We start from the raw sequence: 14,053 nt of genomic DNA on the forward strand, positions 1-14,053 counted from the left end.
ACTGCGTTACTTGTCTGATAACTTTCTGTGTTGGGTAACTATAGCACAGAAAATGAGCAAACTTCTTTTCCCAGTCTTCAGCCTCAACAAGTACCCCTCTTCCAAAGAAGTAGCACCGTTAAAACTCAATGAATTCAGAATGTGAAACAGATCCCCACAAAATGAAGAAAAATGAGGTGCCAAAGCAGATGGCATATGTGACCTCACCTGCAAAACAGATTCAATTAAGTATCCTAGAAGAGAACAAGCAGGTAAATAGGCATCAAATGAATGCAGGAAAAACATTACAGTTTTCCTCATCAAATTCAAATCAAGTGATATGACAAGAAACCCAGACAAAAATTAGTAACTGATCATTTTTTCCCGACATATGGAAGAAAGTGAAGAGAAAGTGGGAAAATTAAGTAAAATACATCAACTTATCTAGTCCTAGCACATGCTATAGCAATAGTGGTAAAACCAAGATAGTAAACAATTACATATAATGATCTTAGATATGTCATAACAAACTAACTTTTTAATGAAATATGGAAAACCATCCAGATAATGTTTGATACAACAACAACAACATATCCAGCCTTTATCCCACTATGTGGGGTTGGCTACATGAATTCTAGACTTTCATGTATTTCTGTCTTTTGTCATATCCTCGTTTAGATCCATATATTTCATATCAAATTTTAATATCTCTCCCAAAGTCTTCTTGGGTCTACCTCTACCTCTTTTTGTGACTAATTGTTCCATTTCATCAACTCTCCTCACAGGAGCGTCTCTTAGTCTCCTTCTCACATGACCAAACCATCTTAGTCTAGTCTCTCTCATCTTCTCCTCGATTGGCACTACTCCGACCTTATTACGAATAACTTCATTTCTAATTTTATCCTTTCTTGTATGTCCGCAGATCCATCTTAACATCCTCATCTCCGCTACACTCGTCTTTTGCTCATACTGGTATTTGACTGCCCAACATTCTGAGTCATACAGCAAGACTGGTCTTATAACTGTCCTATAAAATTTTCCTTTCAATTTTAATGGGATTTTACCATCACATAACACCCCCGATGCATTTCTCCATTTTAGCCAACCTGCCTTAATTCTATGTGCAACATCCTCGTGGATTTCTCCATCTTTTTGAATCACTGATCCCAAATATCGAAAATGGTCTTTTCTTTGTAAAATTTGGTCTTCTAATTTTATTATAACATCATCCACTCTTGCATTTTTACTAAATATCCAGATAACGTTTGATGTTACTCCAAAAATATTGCCATGGAAAGCAGCATGGCTATTAAAGAAAAGACCATTTTGAGCAGCCTGCATCAAAATGCTAATGAATATATAGGTTAAAAGAAAACCTGTTAAAAATAGTTAATTGGACATTTTCTTAGAATCTCTTCATAGCCTTTTTTGAGTTTTCACTCTTATAATTGTGCTAAATATAATGTTAGGTGTCATGAATAAGGCTCATTGGTGTCACGTTCCTAGGGGTAGATAGGAACATCCATAATTTTGTTATGCTAAATGTGGGTGTACCTTAGCCGTTATAGGCTGTGCTACGGTAGGGGTACCTTCTAGAAGGACCCCATAACCACCTATATATATGTAAGGAAGCCACACTCGAAGGAAATCAATGAGAATATTCTGATTGTCTCTTCTCTCGCCTTTTTGTTATTCTCTCTCTCTCTCTATTCTCTCTCTCCCTTCTCTTTCTCTCCAGTTGACACAGAATTCCGGGAAGAATTCCTTCCCGAAATTCTGCTACTGCCCTTGTAAGTTCCTCTGGTACTAACAATTGGTATCAGAGCCAACGATCACCCACCGAAAAGCATAGCGGAAGGCACAAGGAGCTAAAATTGCAATTGGACATCAAAGAAGTCGGGTTGAGACAGAACCATGAACAAATTGATGAGAGGTTGGAAATGGTAGAAGTGGGGGTCAGAAACACTCGAGAAGATGTAAGCCTCCAAGCAAACGTGTTGGAGGTGGAAAGGAACTTGAAGGAGGATTTCTCAAATCTACACAAGGAATTCTCAGGGTTAAGCCAGCAGTTGAGTGCTACGCTAGCCATATTTTCTAAGCAGCCTAATGCAAGCTTGCCGGTGGATTTTCCTCCACGAGTAGTTGCAGCTCCAATCATCCCTAAAGCTAGGGGGAGATCGGAGAGGGAAGAACGAATGGAGATTGCAGCAAAAGCCACTCTAAGAGGAAACGTGGAAAATCAAACTAATACCCCCATGCCTAAGCTGAGATACCAATGTTTAAAGGGGAGAAACCCAGGTGATGGATCAGAAGATGCAAACGCTTCTTCTATCACTATCGGGTGGCAAAGGAGAATAAGGTTAATACAGCGACTGCATATTTGAATAATGTAGCAGACTCTTGGTTCCAAAATTGGAGTGGACGGAGGAATTAATGGAAGTGGCTAGAATTCGTAGAGGAGTTTTGTGGTCGATTTGGAGAGAGTAGTTTAACGGATGTAGTGGAGCAATTCAACAAGTTAAAGCAGGAAGGAACGGTGGAGGAATATCAGGGCCGATTTGAGGAGCTGAAGTCCATACTCAGTCATGCTCATCCAACATTGGATGAGTACTACTTTGTATCTAGTTTCCTTGTGGATTGAACAACGAACTCAGACTGATGGTAAAAATGTTGCAACCGACCACGATGAGCCAGGCAGCAAAGAAGGCTCGCTTACACGAGCTATCCCTTGAAGCCTTTGTGAGGAAGCATAAGATCTCCTCAAAAGGATCAAGAGGGGGTTGGCAGAGTTTAATGGGAAGGGGATACAAGGGTAGCAGCTCCCAAATGAAAAGGGAGGCTACTCACCCTAAGCACCAATCCATGCTACCCCAGTGATATCTCTTACACTGGACCAGAAAAAGCAAATGGGATTGTGCTTCAAGTGTGGAGAGAAGTACGCTCCCGGGCATCAATGCCGAAAGCAATTAATGCATATGGAAGGACAAGAAGACGAGGAAGAAGAAAAGCAAAGGAGATAGAAGTAGGAGGTAATGCAGAAGAAGGAGAGGATGGTGGACAGATTTCCCTCCAAGCCTTGGAAGGCCACCCTTCGGAGAAGGTGATCAAAATTAAAGGGGCTGTAGAGAAGAAAAAGATCATTGTGCTCATTGACAGTGGGAGCACACATAGTTTTTTGGATGAGAATACAGCCAAAGAACTCTTATGAGTGCTACAGACCACTATTCCCCTTTCAGTAACCGTTGCCAACAGCAACAAGATGATCATCCAGTATAAGTGTCAGGGGTTTACATGGAGAATGTAAGGGTACGAGTTCCCAGCAAACCTAAGGATCCTGCAATAGGGGGGGTGTCAAACTGTGCTCAGAGTTGATTGGATAAGGACAATAAGTCCTCTGATATTTGATTTTTAACACCCTAGAGGTGACTTTTGAAAAAAGAGGAAGAAGGTTGACACTAACAGGGTGTGTGGAAGGAAGGGAATGCAGGGCTATCTCAAGGAACCACTTGAAGAGATTATTTGAGCAAGAAAAGGGAGTCATAGCTCAACTACATTCAGTGTACGCCATTAAAGTAGATGAGGAGTGCACAGAGGATGGCACGGCTAGGGCAAAGGACCACCAATGGTTCAAGTTGGAAGCCCTCACCAATTCCCCAAGCAAGGTAACCCCTAATCACTCTTTATTGGTTGAATTTGAAACAGCTTCCCTGCCTCCCAACCGCTTTCTAGAGCACACAATCCACCCTAAATCTAACACAAAACCCATAAACGTCCACTCATACTGATACTCTCATTTTCAAAAGGCAAAGATTGAACGCCTAGTTAAGGAGATGCTCTCCAAAAACATAATCAAGCCCCTTTGCATCCCCTGTTCTTCTTGTTAAGAAGAAAGATAGAAGTTGGAGGTTCTGTGTTGACTATAGACAACTAAATTCCCACACCATTAAAAACAAATTCCCCATCCCAATTATAGATGACTTGTTGGACAAATTAGTAGGGGCAACTACCTTCTCAAAGCTTGATCTCAAATCTGGTTACCACCAAATCCGGATGAGCTGTCCAGACATACCCAAGACAACCTTTCGCATCCATCAAGGATTGTATAAATTCCTAGTTATGCCCTTTGGCCTAACTAATGCGCCTGCCACCTTCCAGGCACTTATAAACCACATTTTTTGTCCCTACCTCAGGAAATTTATCCTCGTTTTCTTTAATGATATCTTAGTGTATAGCCCTAACATGGAGCAACACTTGAACCATCTCAAAACAACATTCCAAGTCCTCAGATCTATCCAGTTGTTTGTAAAGAAGTCTAAATGTACCTTTGCAGAGGAAAAGGTGGAGCACCTAGGGCACATTTGTTAGATATAAGCCCTTAAGACCAATTCCAGTGACAAAATGGGGCTTAATCTTGTTAACTCTTTAAATTCTATTTAATGGCAAGCTTATGTTTTATTTAAATTACAATATAGTTTAAATTAAATATATATATATATATATATCCTTTAGTACAATAAGGAGTGGATACCATTCTTAAGTGTTAAGAATATGCGTGATAGATAATCCACAATTCGTTATACTATAAACATGTTCCTAGCCATAGAGTTCCTAATCTGGATATTAGCAACTCGCAAAGGCTAGCACATTGTCTTCCTCCTCGTTTAGTATGAGATACTGAAAGATAAGGTTGGTGAGTCTCGTGTCATTCTGTATAAGATATAGAGGGAAGATGAGTGGGTGTTCGTTAAAGGAACGAGTTCACTGAACGAGACTGTTAACATTGAATCACATGGGTTTTATCTTACAGGTTAATGATTTAATGTTAACTACAGATTTACAACTAGTCCTTAAACTTGAAATGATATGGATCTTCGTGTGTGTTGGTGGATTAGGATATAAGCGATATTATATGGTTGTTCTAATCAAGGACGACCATACATATCTGTGTCTAGTTCAGTGACACATAACGTATGTGTGCATCAGACATGGAATCTATCACCTCGAGATATACGAGGAGGATATCTTATGCAATCTAGTAATCACTTGATGATAAATGCTTGGCCGAAGTAATATGACGATGGAATGTGTTCCATAAAGATTGGGTCAAATTAGTCAAGAATGATTTTGAATTTGGTCATATGACGAGATTAAGAGATTTGACTTGTTGACCATGATCTCGTATCTTGTCAAGATATAGGATGATAGAGGGACCATATTGCATGGCATCATAGTATAAGGTTCACATTACTTGTTTCACCTTAAATTGAGTAATCATGAGATATTGCTAGATATCACTAATGATTTATGAGAATTAATAATTGATTAATTCTCGTTACCAATTTAATTGTAAACCCAGAAAATCTCACCCAATAAGAAATCATTTTAAAGAGAAAAGGACAATTTAGTAATTATGGAATTAGTAAATAATGGCGCAATTATTTGTAAGATAAATAAGGATAATTAAATGATTAATAGGTTAATTATTTAATTATCGAGTTGGATTGGGCTTCTTGCTAGCACATCAAGCCCAGTCCAACTGCACTTAGGATTTCTAGGGTTTGCCTATAAATAGGACATTAAGCCCTTGAATCCTATATACAACACAATCAGTTGTATCCAGAACAGACAAAAATTTTAGAGAAAATTTTCGCTTCCTTTTCACCTAAAGTCTCTTGGAGTCTTGGCGATTTCAGGCAGACCGACTCAGCATCTCACACGTAAGAGATTATACGGTGGATTATCTACAACGAATTTTGTTTTCGTCTTGAGGTAACTTTTCATTTATATCTTCAATTTCTAAACTGTATGTTTTGAAAAACGTGATACTTGTAAAATCATATTTTGTTTCCGCTATGTATGATCAGATCATAATTTTCTAACAACATTATCACTAATGAATGAGTGACTACAAACCCTAAGAAAATCACTGCCATGGTAGAGTGGCCAACTCCCAAGACTATTAAGGATAAATTCTTGGGCTAACAAGCTACTATAGAAAGTTTATTAGAAGCTATGGAATGATTAGCAAGCCCTTGACAAAGTTGCTCAAGAAGAATGGGTTTGAATGGAGTGACAAAGCAAAGGCAACTTTCAATTCTCTAAAGAGAGCTATGACCCAAGCTCCTATATTAATGCCTTGCCGGATTTCACCAAACCTTTCATCCTAGAAACGGATGCATGTAACACGAGAGCAGAGGCTTTGTTAGTTCAAGAGGGCAGGCCTATAGCCTTCCTTAGTCAAGCCTTAGCTCCCAAACACTTGGGGCTAAGCATCTATGACAAAGAGCTTAGAGCAATACTCATGGCAGTTGAGAAATGGAGGTATTATTTGGAGGGGAAACCATTTGTCATCAAGACGGATCACAAGAGCCTTAAGTTCCTAGGGGAACAAAGGTTGCACACGCAATTACAGAAGAAGAGAGTAACCAAGTTGCTTGGATTGGATTACACCATCCAATACAGGAAGGGTAAGGAAAATACAATGGTTGATGCACTACAAAGAAAGGAGGAAATGGAGGAGTGCCAAGCAATTTCAATGGTAGTTCCAGATTGGACCAAGGAAGTGTCGAATAGCTATGAGAAAACATCGTGGGCCCGGGACCTTATGACCAGGTTGGCAACTAGACCACAAGAGCATGAGGGGTACACATTAAAGGCAAAGTTACTGAGATACAAGGGAAGGCTAGTAATTGGGGATGACACTCAACTCAGGAAAAGAATACTACAAGCTCTTGCTAGCACGCCTCACCCATTAGGGGACACTCAAGTTTGAATGTCACTTACAACAAGGTGAGGCAACTATTTTATTGGCTAGGAATGAAAAAAGAGGTGACTGTCTTTGTGTTAGAGTGCCCTATTTGCCAAAAATGCAAACATGAGTAGGTCCCCTACCCAAGCTTACTTCAACCCCTAAAGATATCCGAACAAGCACGGAAACGGATCTCTATGGACTTTGTGCAGGGGCTTCTAAGGTCTGAAGGGAAGAACACTATCTTGGTAGTAGTGGAAAGGTTGACTAAATTCAATTATTTCCTAAGCCTAGCCCACCCTTTTACAGCCCCTGATGTGGCTAGCTTGTTGGACTCAGTGGTGAAAGTGCATGGACTACCAGTGTCCATCACTTCAAATAGGGATAAGGTGTTCACCAGCAATTTTTGGAGGGAATTGTTCAATGTCTAGAGGCCTATCTAAGGTGTGTATGCTTCTCCAAACCTAAGGGTGCGTTTGATTGCAAGGGTGGAATTTAAGTGAAAAGAAAATGAATTCCAGGGAATTAAAATAATAATATATTTTAAATTATATTTATATTTATTAATTATTAGAAATACAAAATATAAATAATTTACAACCCCCCCCCCCCCTGGACCTACCTGCCCTTCTCTCTCATCCCCCAGCCACCGCCCACCCCCTGTTTTCAATTGCCAAGAAAATTCCATCTCCTCCCCCCCCCAAGGAATTTGATTTCCATGATTTGAAGGAAAATGCCCTCACGTGACCATTGCAAGGAAAATGATTTCCCTGGAAAAGAATGGCTGTCAAACAATGCACAAGTTGGAAATTGGGTGGAAAATTTACATTTTCTATGGAAAAAGTTGGCTATCAAACACGCCCTAAGAGTTGGAATCAGTGGTTACCACTTGCTCAGTGGTGCTACAATTCTAAATACCATAGCTCCCTCAAAAGGTCCCCCATTTGAGGCACTCTTTGGCTACAAACCCCCATTGATACCGGCAGTAATGCACCATTTCAATGTGGAGCTAGCAGTAGACCAACATTTAAAGCAGAATCAAGAAGCCCTATAAGTAATAAGAAAGGAATTGACAGTGGCATAGAATAGGATGAAACAAATGGCAGATTGAAAGAGAAGTGAAAGGAGTTTTGAAGAAGGGAATATGGTGTACCTAAAGGTAAGGAGATTCCAACAGCAACTATTCACTTGACAGCCCTCAACTAAACTAGGCCCTAAGTATTTTGGACCCTTCCAAGTGATAACCAAGGTGGGGAAGGTTGCTTATAGGCTGCAACTACCAGAAGGAATTGGAATCCATCCGACCTTTCACATGTCCCTACTCATGAAGTCAATAGGGCCCCATGATCCAATCAATTCAGACTTGCCCACCCTCAAGATAGATCTTCCGGAGGTGACAAAACCTTTAGCTATAATAGACAAAAGGGTCATCTATCAAAACTCACTACCCTTGACACAGGTGCTAATGCAATGGACCAATTGCCATCCAAATCACACCACATGGAAATATATACCAGAGCTGCTCAAATAATTCCCTCATGTAACCAAACTATTGTAATTTCTTGTGGACTAGAAATGTTTTTAAGGGGAGGGGTATTGTCACGTTCCTAGGGGTAGATAGGTCCATCCATAATTTTGTTATGCTAAAATTGAGTGTACCTTAACCGTTACAGGTTGTGCTACAGCAGGGGTACCTTCTAGAAGGACCCCATAACTGCCCATATATATGTAAGGGAGCCATGCTCCAAGGCAATCAATGAGAATATTCTGATCGTCTTTTCTCTCTCCTTTCTGTTATTCTCTCTCCCTCTCTCCAGTAGAAACAAAATTCCAAAATTCTGCTACTGCCATTGCCAGTTCCTCCAACACTAACAATTGGTTTCTTCAAAATCAAATAGATTCATTTTTTGGGTTATAGGATTCTGCAAGTCGAGAATCTTTTTGAAAAAAGTAATACTATTCATTTAGAGAAATAAAACTTCTTAAAACTTGGTATTAAATGGGCATATTGTTAGTGTTAGCGCCCTAATGCTAAATTTAGATGAAATCTAATAAATGGTCATATTTTCATTCGTAACTCTTCTTTTATATATAAATGAGTCCCTAAATATACTGATAAAGATTTTATTTTTAAGTTATAGATTCACCAATTACATATTTGAAACTATGTTGATTTTTTATTCTTTATTTAAATTAATGTCAATAGTTATGGAGAGATATTTCAAAAGGACAACTCCATTTTCTATTGAAGAGCAAAATGTTAATAGAAAGAAATCTAATATTGCTAGGAATCAAAGTGAAACTGATGTTGTTTAACAAAAAAGTGATATTTGTGTGGAAAGTAATGTTGCCCAAGATCAAAGTGAAATTCATGATGAAGGAGATATTTAGGTTGAAATGGATGTTTGGGATGAAGATATTCATAATAGAATTGATGTTACTCAACTTTCTAAAGATCCTGGACTACGAATTCCAATTATGGAATATGATGTTCAAGATAAAATTCAAAGAGCATACATACAATTGGGTCCTTGTCAACCTCGTAAACATAAATTTCCACAGACAAAAATTGGAAAATCAACATTAAGACGTTTTCAAGCTTCTTGGTTTAATGAATTTCCTTCTTGGTTAGAATATAGCATAAAAAAGATGCAGCATTTTGCTTCTATTGTTATCTTTTACAACCAATTGTGGAACGAGGAGGTAGTGACACTTTTGTTGAGAAGGGTTCTCAAATTGGAAAATGAAAAAAAAAAAAAATGCTTCAAGAACACGTTGGAAGTCACAATAGTCAACACAATAAAACTTGAATCAAGTTCGAAGCCTTTATGAATCAACAGATAGATATTCAGGTAATTTTTTTGAAGCAATCATAATAAACACGAAATGACTATCAAATTCGTTTGGGTACATCAATAGATTGTGTTCGATTTCTTTTACGACAGGTGCTTGCATTTCGTGGACATGATGAATCTGAAGATTCAAATAATCAAGGGAATTTTCTCAAACTATTGAACTTTTTGGCAGATCATAATGATCAAATTAAGGCAATTACTTTCAAGAATGCTCCTGAAAATCTCAAACTTACATCACCTGACATTCAAAAAGATATTGTAAGTGCTTTGCTTTTGAAACAATAAATGTCATTATCAACGAGATTGGTGATGGGCTATTTTCTATATTAGTTGATGAATATCATGATATCTCAGTTAAGGAACAAATGTCTATTGTTTTGCATTATGTGAATAAGAAAGGATGTGTAGTCGAACATTTTGTAGGTATAGAGCATGTTTCGAGTACCACATCTCTCTCGCTTAAGGATGTTATTGATAATTTGTTCTCTAGATACAAATTGAATATATCTAGTTTGAGAGGTAAGGTTATGATGGGGCTAGCAATATACAAGGTGAGTTTAATGGTCTCAAAGCACTTATTTTAAATGAAAACCCAAGTGTTTTTTATATTCATTGCTTTGCTCGTCAACTTCAACTGGCTCTTGTAGCCGTAGCAAACAAACATGTAGACATTGAAGCATTCTTTGTGTTGGTTAATAGGGTTGTGAATGTTGTTGGAGGATCGACTAAATGGTGTCATCTTCTTAGAGAAAAACAGAAACTCCAAATTCTTGAAGCACTCAGTCATGGTGAAATATCAAGTGGACGGGGCTCTCACTATGGTTCTTTATTGAACTTGATTCACATGTTTTCACCAACAATTGTTGTCCTTGAAATGATTGCTAATGATGTTCCAAGTTTTGAAAAAAGAGGTGAAGCACGTAATTTGTTGAGCTTGATAATGACATTTGACTTTACATTTAGTTTACATCTCATGAAAAAAAATTTAGGAATGTCAAATGAATTGTCAAAGGCACTACAACAGAAAGATCAAGACATTGTCAATGCCATGAGATTAGAGAAAATTTGTAAAGAACAATTTCAAGCAATGAGGGACAATGGATGGGATTCTTTTTTGGAAATAGTTTATTCTTTCTGTTAGAAGCACAATATTGATGTTCCCACATGGAAGATATTTATAAACCTCCAGGTCGTTCACAGCGTAACACTCCAGAAATGACAAATTGCATCACTTGCAGGTGAATTTCTTTTATGCAGTAATTGATATGCAACTTTAGGAGTTGAATTATCGTTTTTATGAGGTAAATAGTGAATTGTGCCTTTGTGTAGCATGTTTGTGTCCAAATGATTCATTCTCTACTTTTGATAAGAACAAATTAATTCGAGTTGGTGAGTATTATGTTGAAGATTTTTCACCAATATATCTCTTGGAGCTTGATGATGTACTTGAAACACATATTATTGATGTGAGTACTGACAAGAATTTTAAAGGACTATGGGATCTTAGTGATCTTGCACAGAAGTTGATAGAGACGATGAAAAATGATGTGTATCCATTAATTTACAGACTTTTGACACTAGCATTAATTCTTCTTGTTGCTATTACTATAGTAAAAAGAGTATTTTCTACCATGAAGCTTGTCAAGACTCGGCTGCACAATCGAATTGGAGATCAATGGTTGAACGATAGTTTGGTTGTGTATATTGAAAAATATATATTTAATAAAATTGATAATAATGTTATTATGCGACGTTATCAAAATATGAAAACGCGTAGAGAACAATTATAATAATTTATTGATATATTTTTTATAATATTATATTATTTTAAATTTTCTTGTGTTATTTAATTTTTGCCCATCCTGATTAAAATTTCTAGCTCCACCCCTAGGGACGATGGTAGTGGAGATGGAGGCTGATGGGAAAGAACCCTAGGGATGATGGTAGCAACAATGAAGGTGATGGCAATGAAGGCCAAAAACCAGCTACAAAGGCCAGAGAAGCAAAGGGTCGCAAAAAAAGATAGCAATGAAGGCTAGAGAAACGGAACACCCTAGGAAACAAACTGCTCCAATAGCAAGCTTTAATTGCTTTTTTGTATATTCATCATAGGGTCAATCACCCTATATATACAAGTAGAGAATTACAAAGTAGGAAAGATTACAAGAAGAAAACTACGAGGAAAGGAAACCTAATCAAATCTGTACAAAAAGTCAACTGATAATTATAGAAAGATTCCCACAATCAATCTCATGTGATTGGGCAAAATCCAGTGGGATTGATTCTCCAACAAAAATATTCTGTTAGGTTTTGTTTTCTTTTATCAGTTATTTTCTATTTTTGGTCAGTTATGACAGTTATTAGTATTTGAATTTGTTTATATCTGCTATTCTCCGGGAAGCAATTCTGCGTTCTAAGATGGCAGTTATTTCTCCACTTCCCTGTAAAACTTACATGTGGTTCAGAGGGAAATAAACAACTATTATGCAGTATTTTTTTAGAAAAGTTCTGAGTACTTTCTTACTCGAGGAGATCATTGCATCCTTTCTTAACGAGCCCAAATTTTCTAGTCAAGATAGGTTAGATGGGAAGAAGATTGCAGAAGAATTCTGCAACTTCTTTCCCTGATTATCCTGTTTCCAGACCTATAACCAGATCCAGGGCTTAGGAGCATACCAATCTCATACCGAGTTTTAACATATTTGTTAGGATGTAATATATTTGCAGTACATTCAGTATATCTGGAAGCAGAGCTGCCTCATCTAAATAGTTATAACCATAGTCTTTTTAGCCTTAGTCCCCCAGTGCAAAAGATCTTCTCTTTCTGCCAGTTTCAATATGCTTGGTTGCTTTATGAAGAATTTCCACCAACTCTCTTTTCACAAGTTCTAAAGATATATACATATATGTATATAACACTAAGCCTTCAAGTAGTAGCATATTACATAACTTGTTGGGGGTGTGGGTAAGCTATAGTGCTGAAGCTTGGAATTGATTGCTGATACTGTTTGACAAGTTATATCCTCAGATTCCACTGCAGTGTATTTATGCTGCTTAAACATCACAAATATTAGAATTTGAATTGAATTCTTGAACCTTTCATGGTCAGAACCAAAACAAAGGCAAATACTAGAAGTAAAGACTAAATCAAGTTTGATGGATTGCCAGTGCTGTTTGATCAAGATGGTCGAATCCACTAGCTAAAATGACACAACAAAAATATGAATCCACCTAGCTATAGGCAAATCAAACAAAAAATGTAATTTCTCAAATCCATTAATCATAAAATCAGCACAGAAACAAATACTTACAGCAAAATACATGCACTTGCATAAAATAAGAAGGAGCTTTTCATTTCCCTCTTGCCTATTGCCAGAGATGGTTAAAGCCTGTTTCATGCACCACCAATCCAATGAGGGAAGACTTCGGCACAGATAGCCTGGCAGTAAAGTTTGAAACATATGGAAGCGCGATGGATGCAGGAAATGTATTTTGAGAGGAAGATATAACCTTTCCAACATGTTGATGAAATATATCAAGTAAAGGGGCAATAATTTCCTGTGCAATTAGCTCCAGCTGTGTTGGAATGGGCTCCTTCGCAACTTTTGGATTCAAGAAATACTGCAAAAGATAGTATATAACTTAAGCACACCAAGCACAATGGATAAGGAAAATAAAATGCAAGGGAGAGAGAAAACGCATAACTACTGATTCTCAAGTGTTTAGTTTACCACCCAGAATCTCCAGAGTAGGTGTGGATGCCAATGACAAGTTGAGAAAAGGCCAAAAAGATAGGGTTTCATACCACAGCTGCCAGAAAGTGGAACTACACCAAGTTTAAACTTTTACCTAATATGGAAACAGAAGCTACTATGACACTGAGGTGGATAAAAGCCATACATGCCTCGAACTAAGTACCTGCAAGGGTGGGGCTTTATTCTCCCAGGAGGACCTCGACGCTCAAGTCAGTAGGAGAAAATACCCAAAATAGAAAGTCACTTAGTAATTAGATCACCATACCTATAGAGCTTGGCCTCTATTTATAGATGGCGTAAGGCATAATAAAAAAAAATAAGATAACCTTTGAAATAGGACGTTGGAGAGATTCTCAGTTGATCGGGTCTTTTTCATCCAATTCAAATCTAGGATGGAGATCCGGAGGACACGTGGCGTTCCATGGGATACACACGTGGCGATTGCGTACTAGCTTCACCTAGCACACGTGTCCCCAGGTTGATGGTAGTCTCCGGGGGTAGCGAAGTAAATTCGCTCTTATGTAAAATATTCCCTCATCACTTGCCCCCCTACTCTTTGAGTTGATCGGATGAGGAGCTCGGGTAGCTGAAGGAGTAGTCGTCATCTCAGATATTGGGTTCGTTTCCCAAGCTACCCAAAGTCCTCTCACTCTTCTTATGCCTCCCACAAACCTCTATAAAAAGAGGATGGATATGGTCCCCTCATTTTAAGCGTT

At 38.0% G+C, this 14,053-nt stretch overlaps 1 protein-coding gene across 7 annotated transcripts in view; it reads right to left on the reverse strand.

Annotated features, from left to right (window-relative positions):
* LOC127809769 (uncharacterized) overlaps positions 1-14,053 on the reverse strand; it is a 29,115-nt gene that overhangs the window by 7,718 nt on the left and 7,344 nt on the right. For 6 of the 7 annotated variants that reach the window (XM_052348827.1, XM_052348828.1, XM_052348834.1 and 3 more), the window contains 3 exons: positions 13,093-13,203; positions 12,894-12,971; positions 11-207 (listed from right to left, as the gene is read on the reverse strand). In XM_052348827.1, coding sequence (XP_052204787.1) covers positions 11-207; positions 12,894-12,971; positions 13,093-13,203 — 386 coding nt within the window. Of the gene's footprint in view, positions 1-10; positions 208-12,893; positions 12,972-13,092; positions 13,204-13,313; positions 13,401-14,053 lie in introns of those variants that run through there. The other variant, XM_052348832.1, reaches the window with a different exon arrangement.

Source organism: Diospyros lotus, chromosome 9, assembly GCF_014633365.1.
Source record: "Diospyros lotus cultivar Yz01 chromosome 9, ASM1463336v1, whole genome shotgun sequence".
Classification (NCBI taxonomy): Eukaryota; Viridiplantae; Streptophyta; class Magnoliopsida; order Ericales; family Ebenaceae; genus Diospyros; species Diospyros lotus.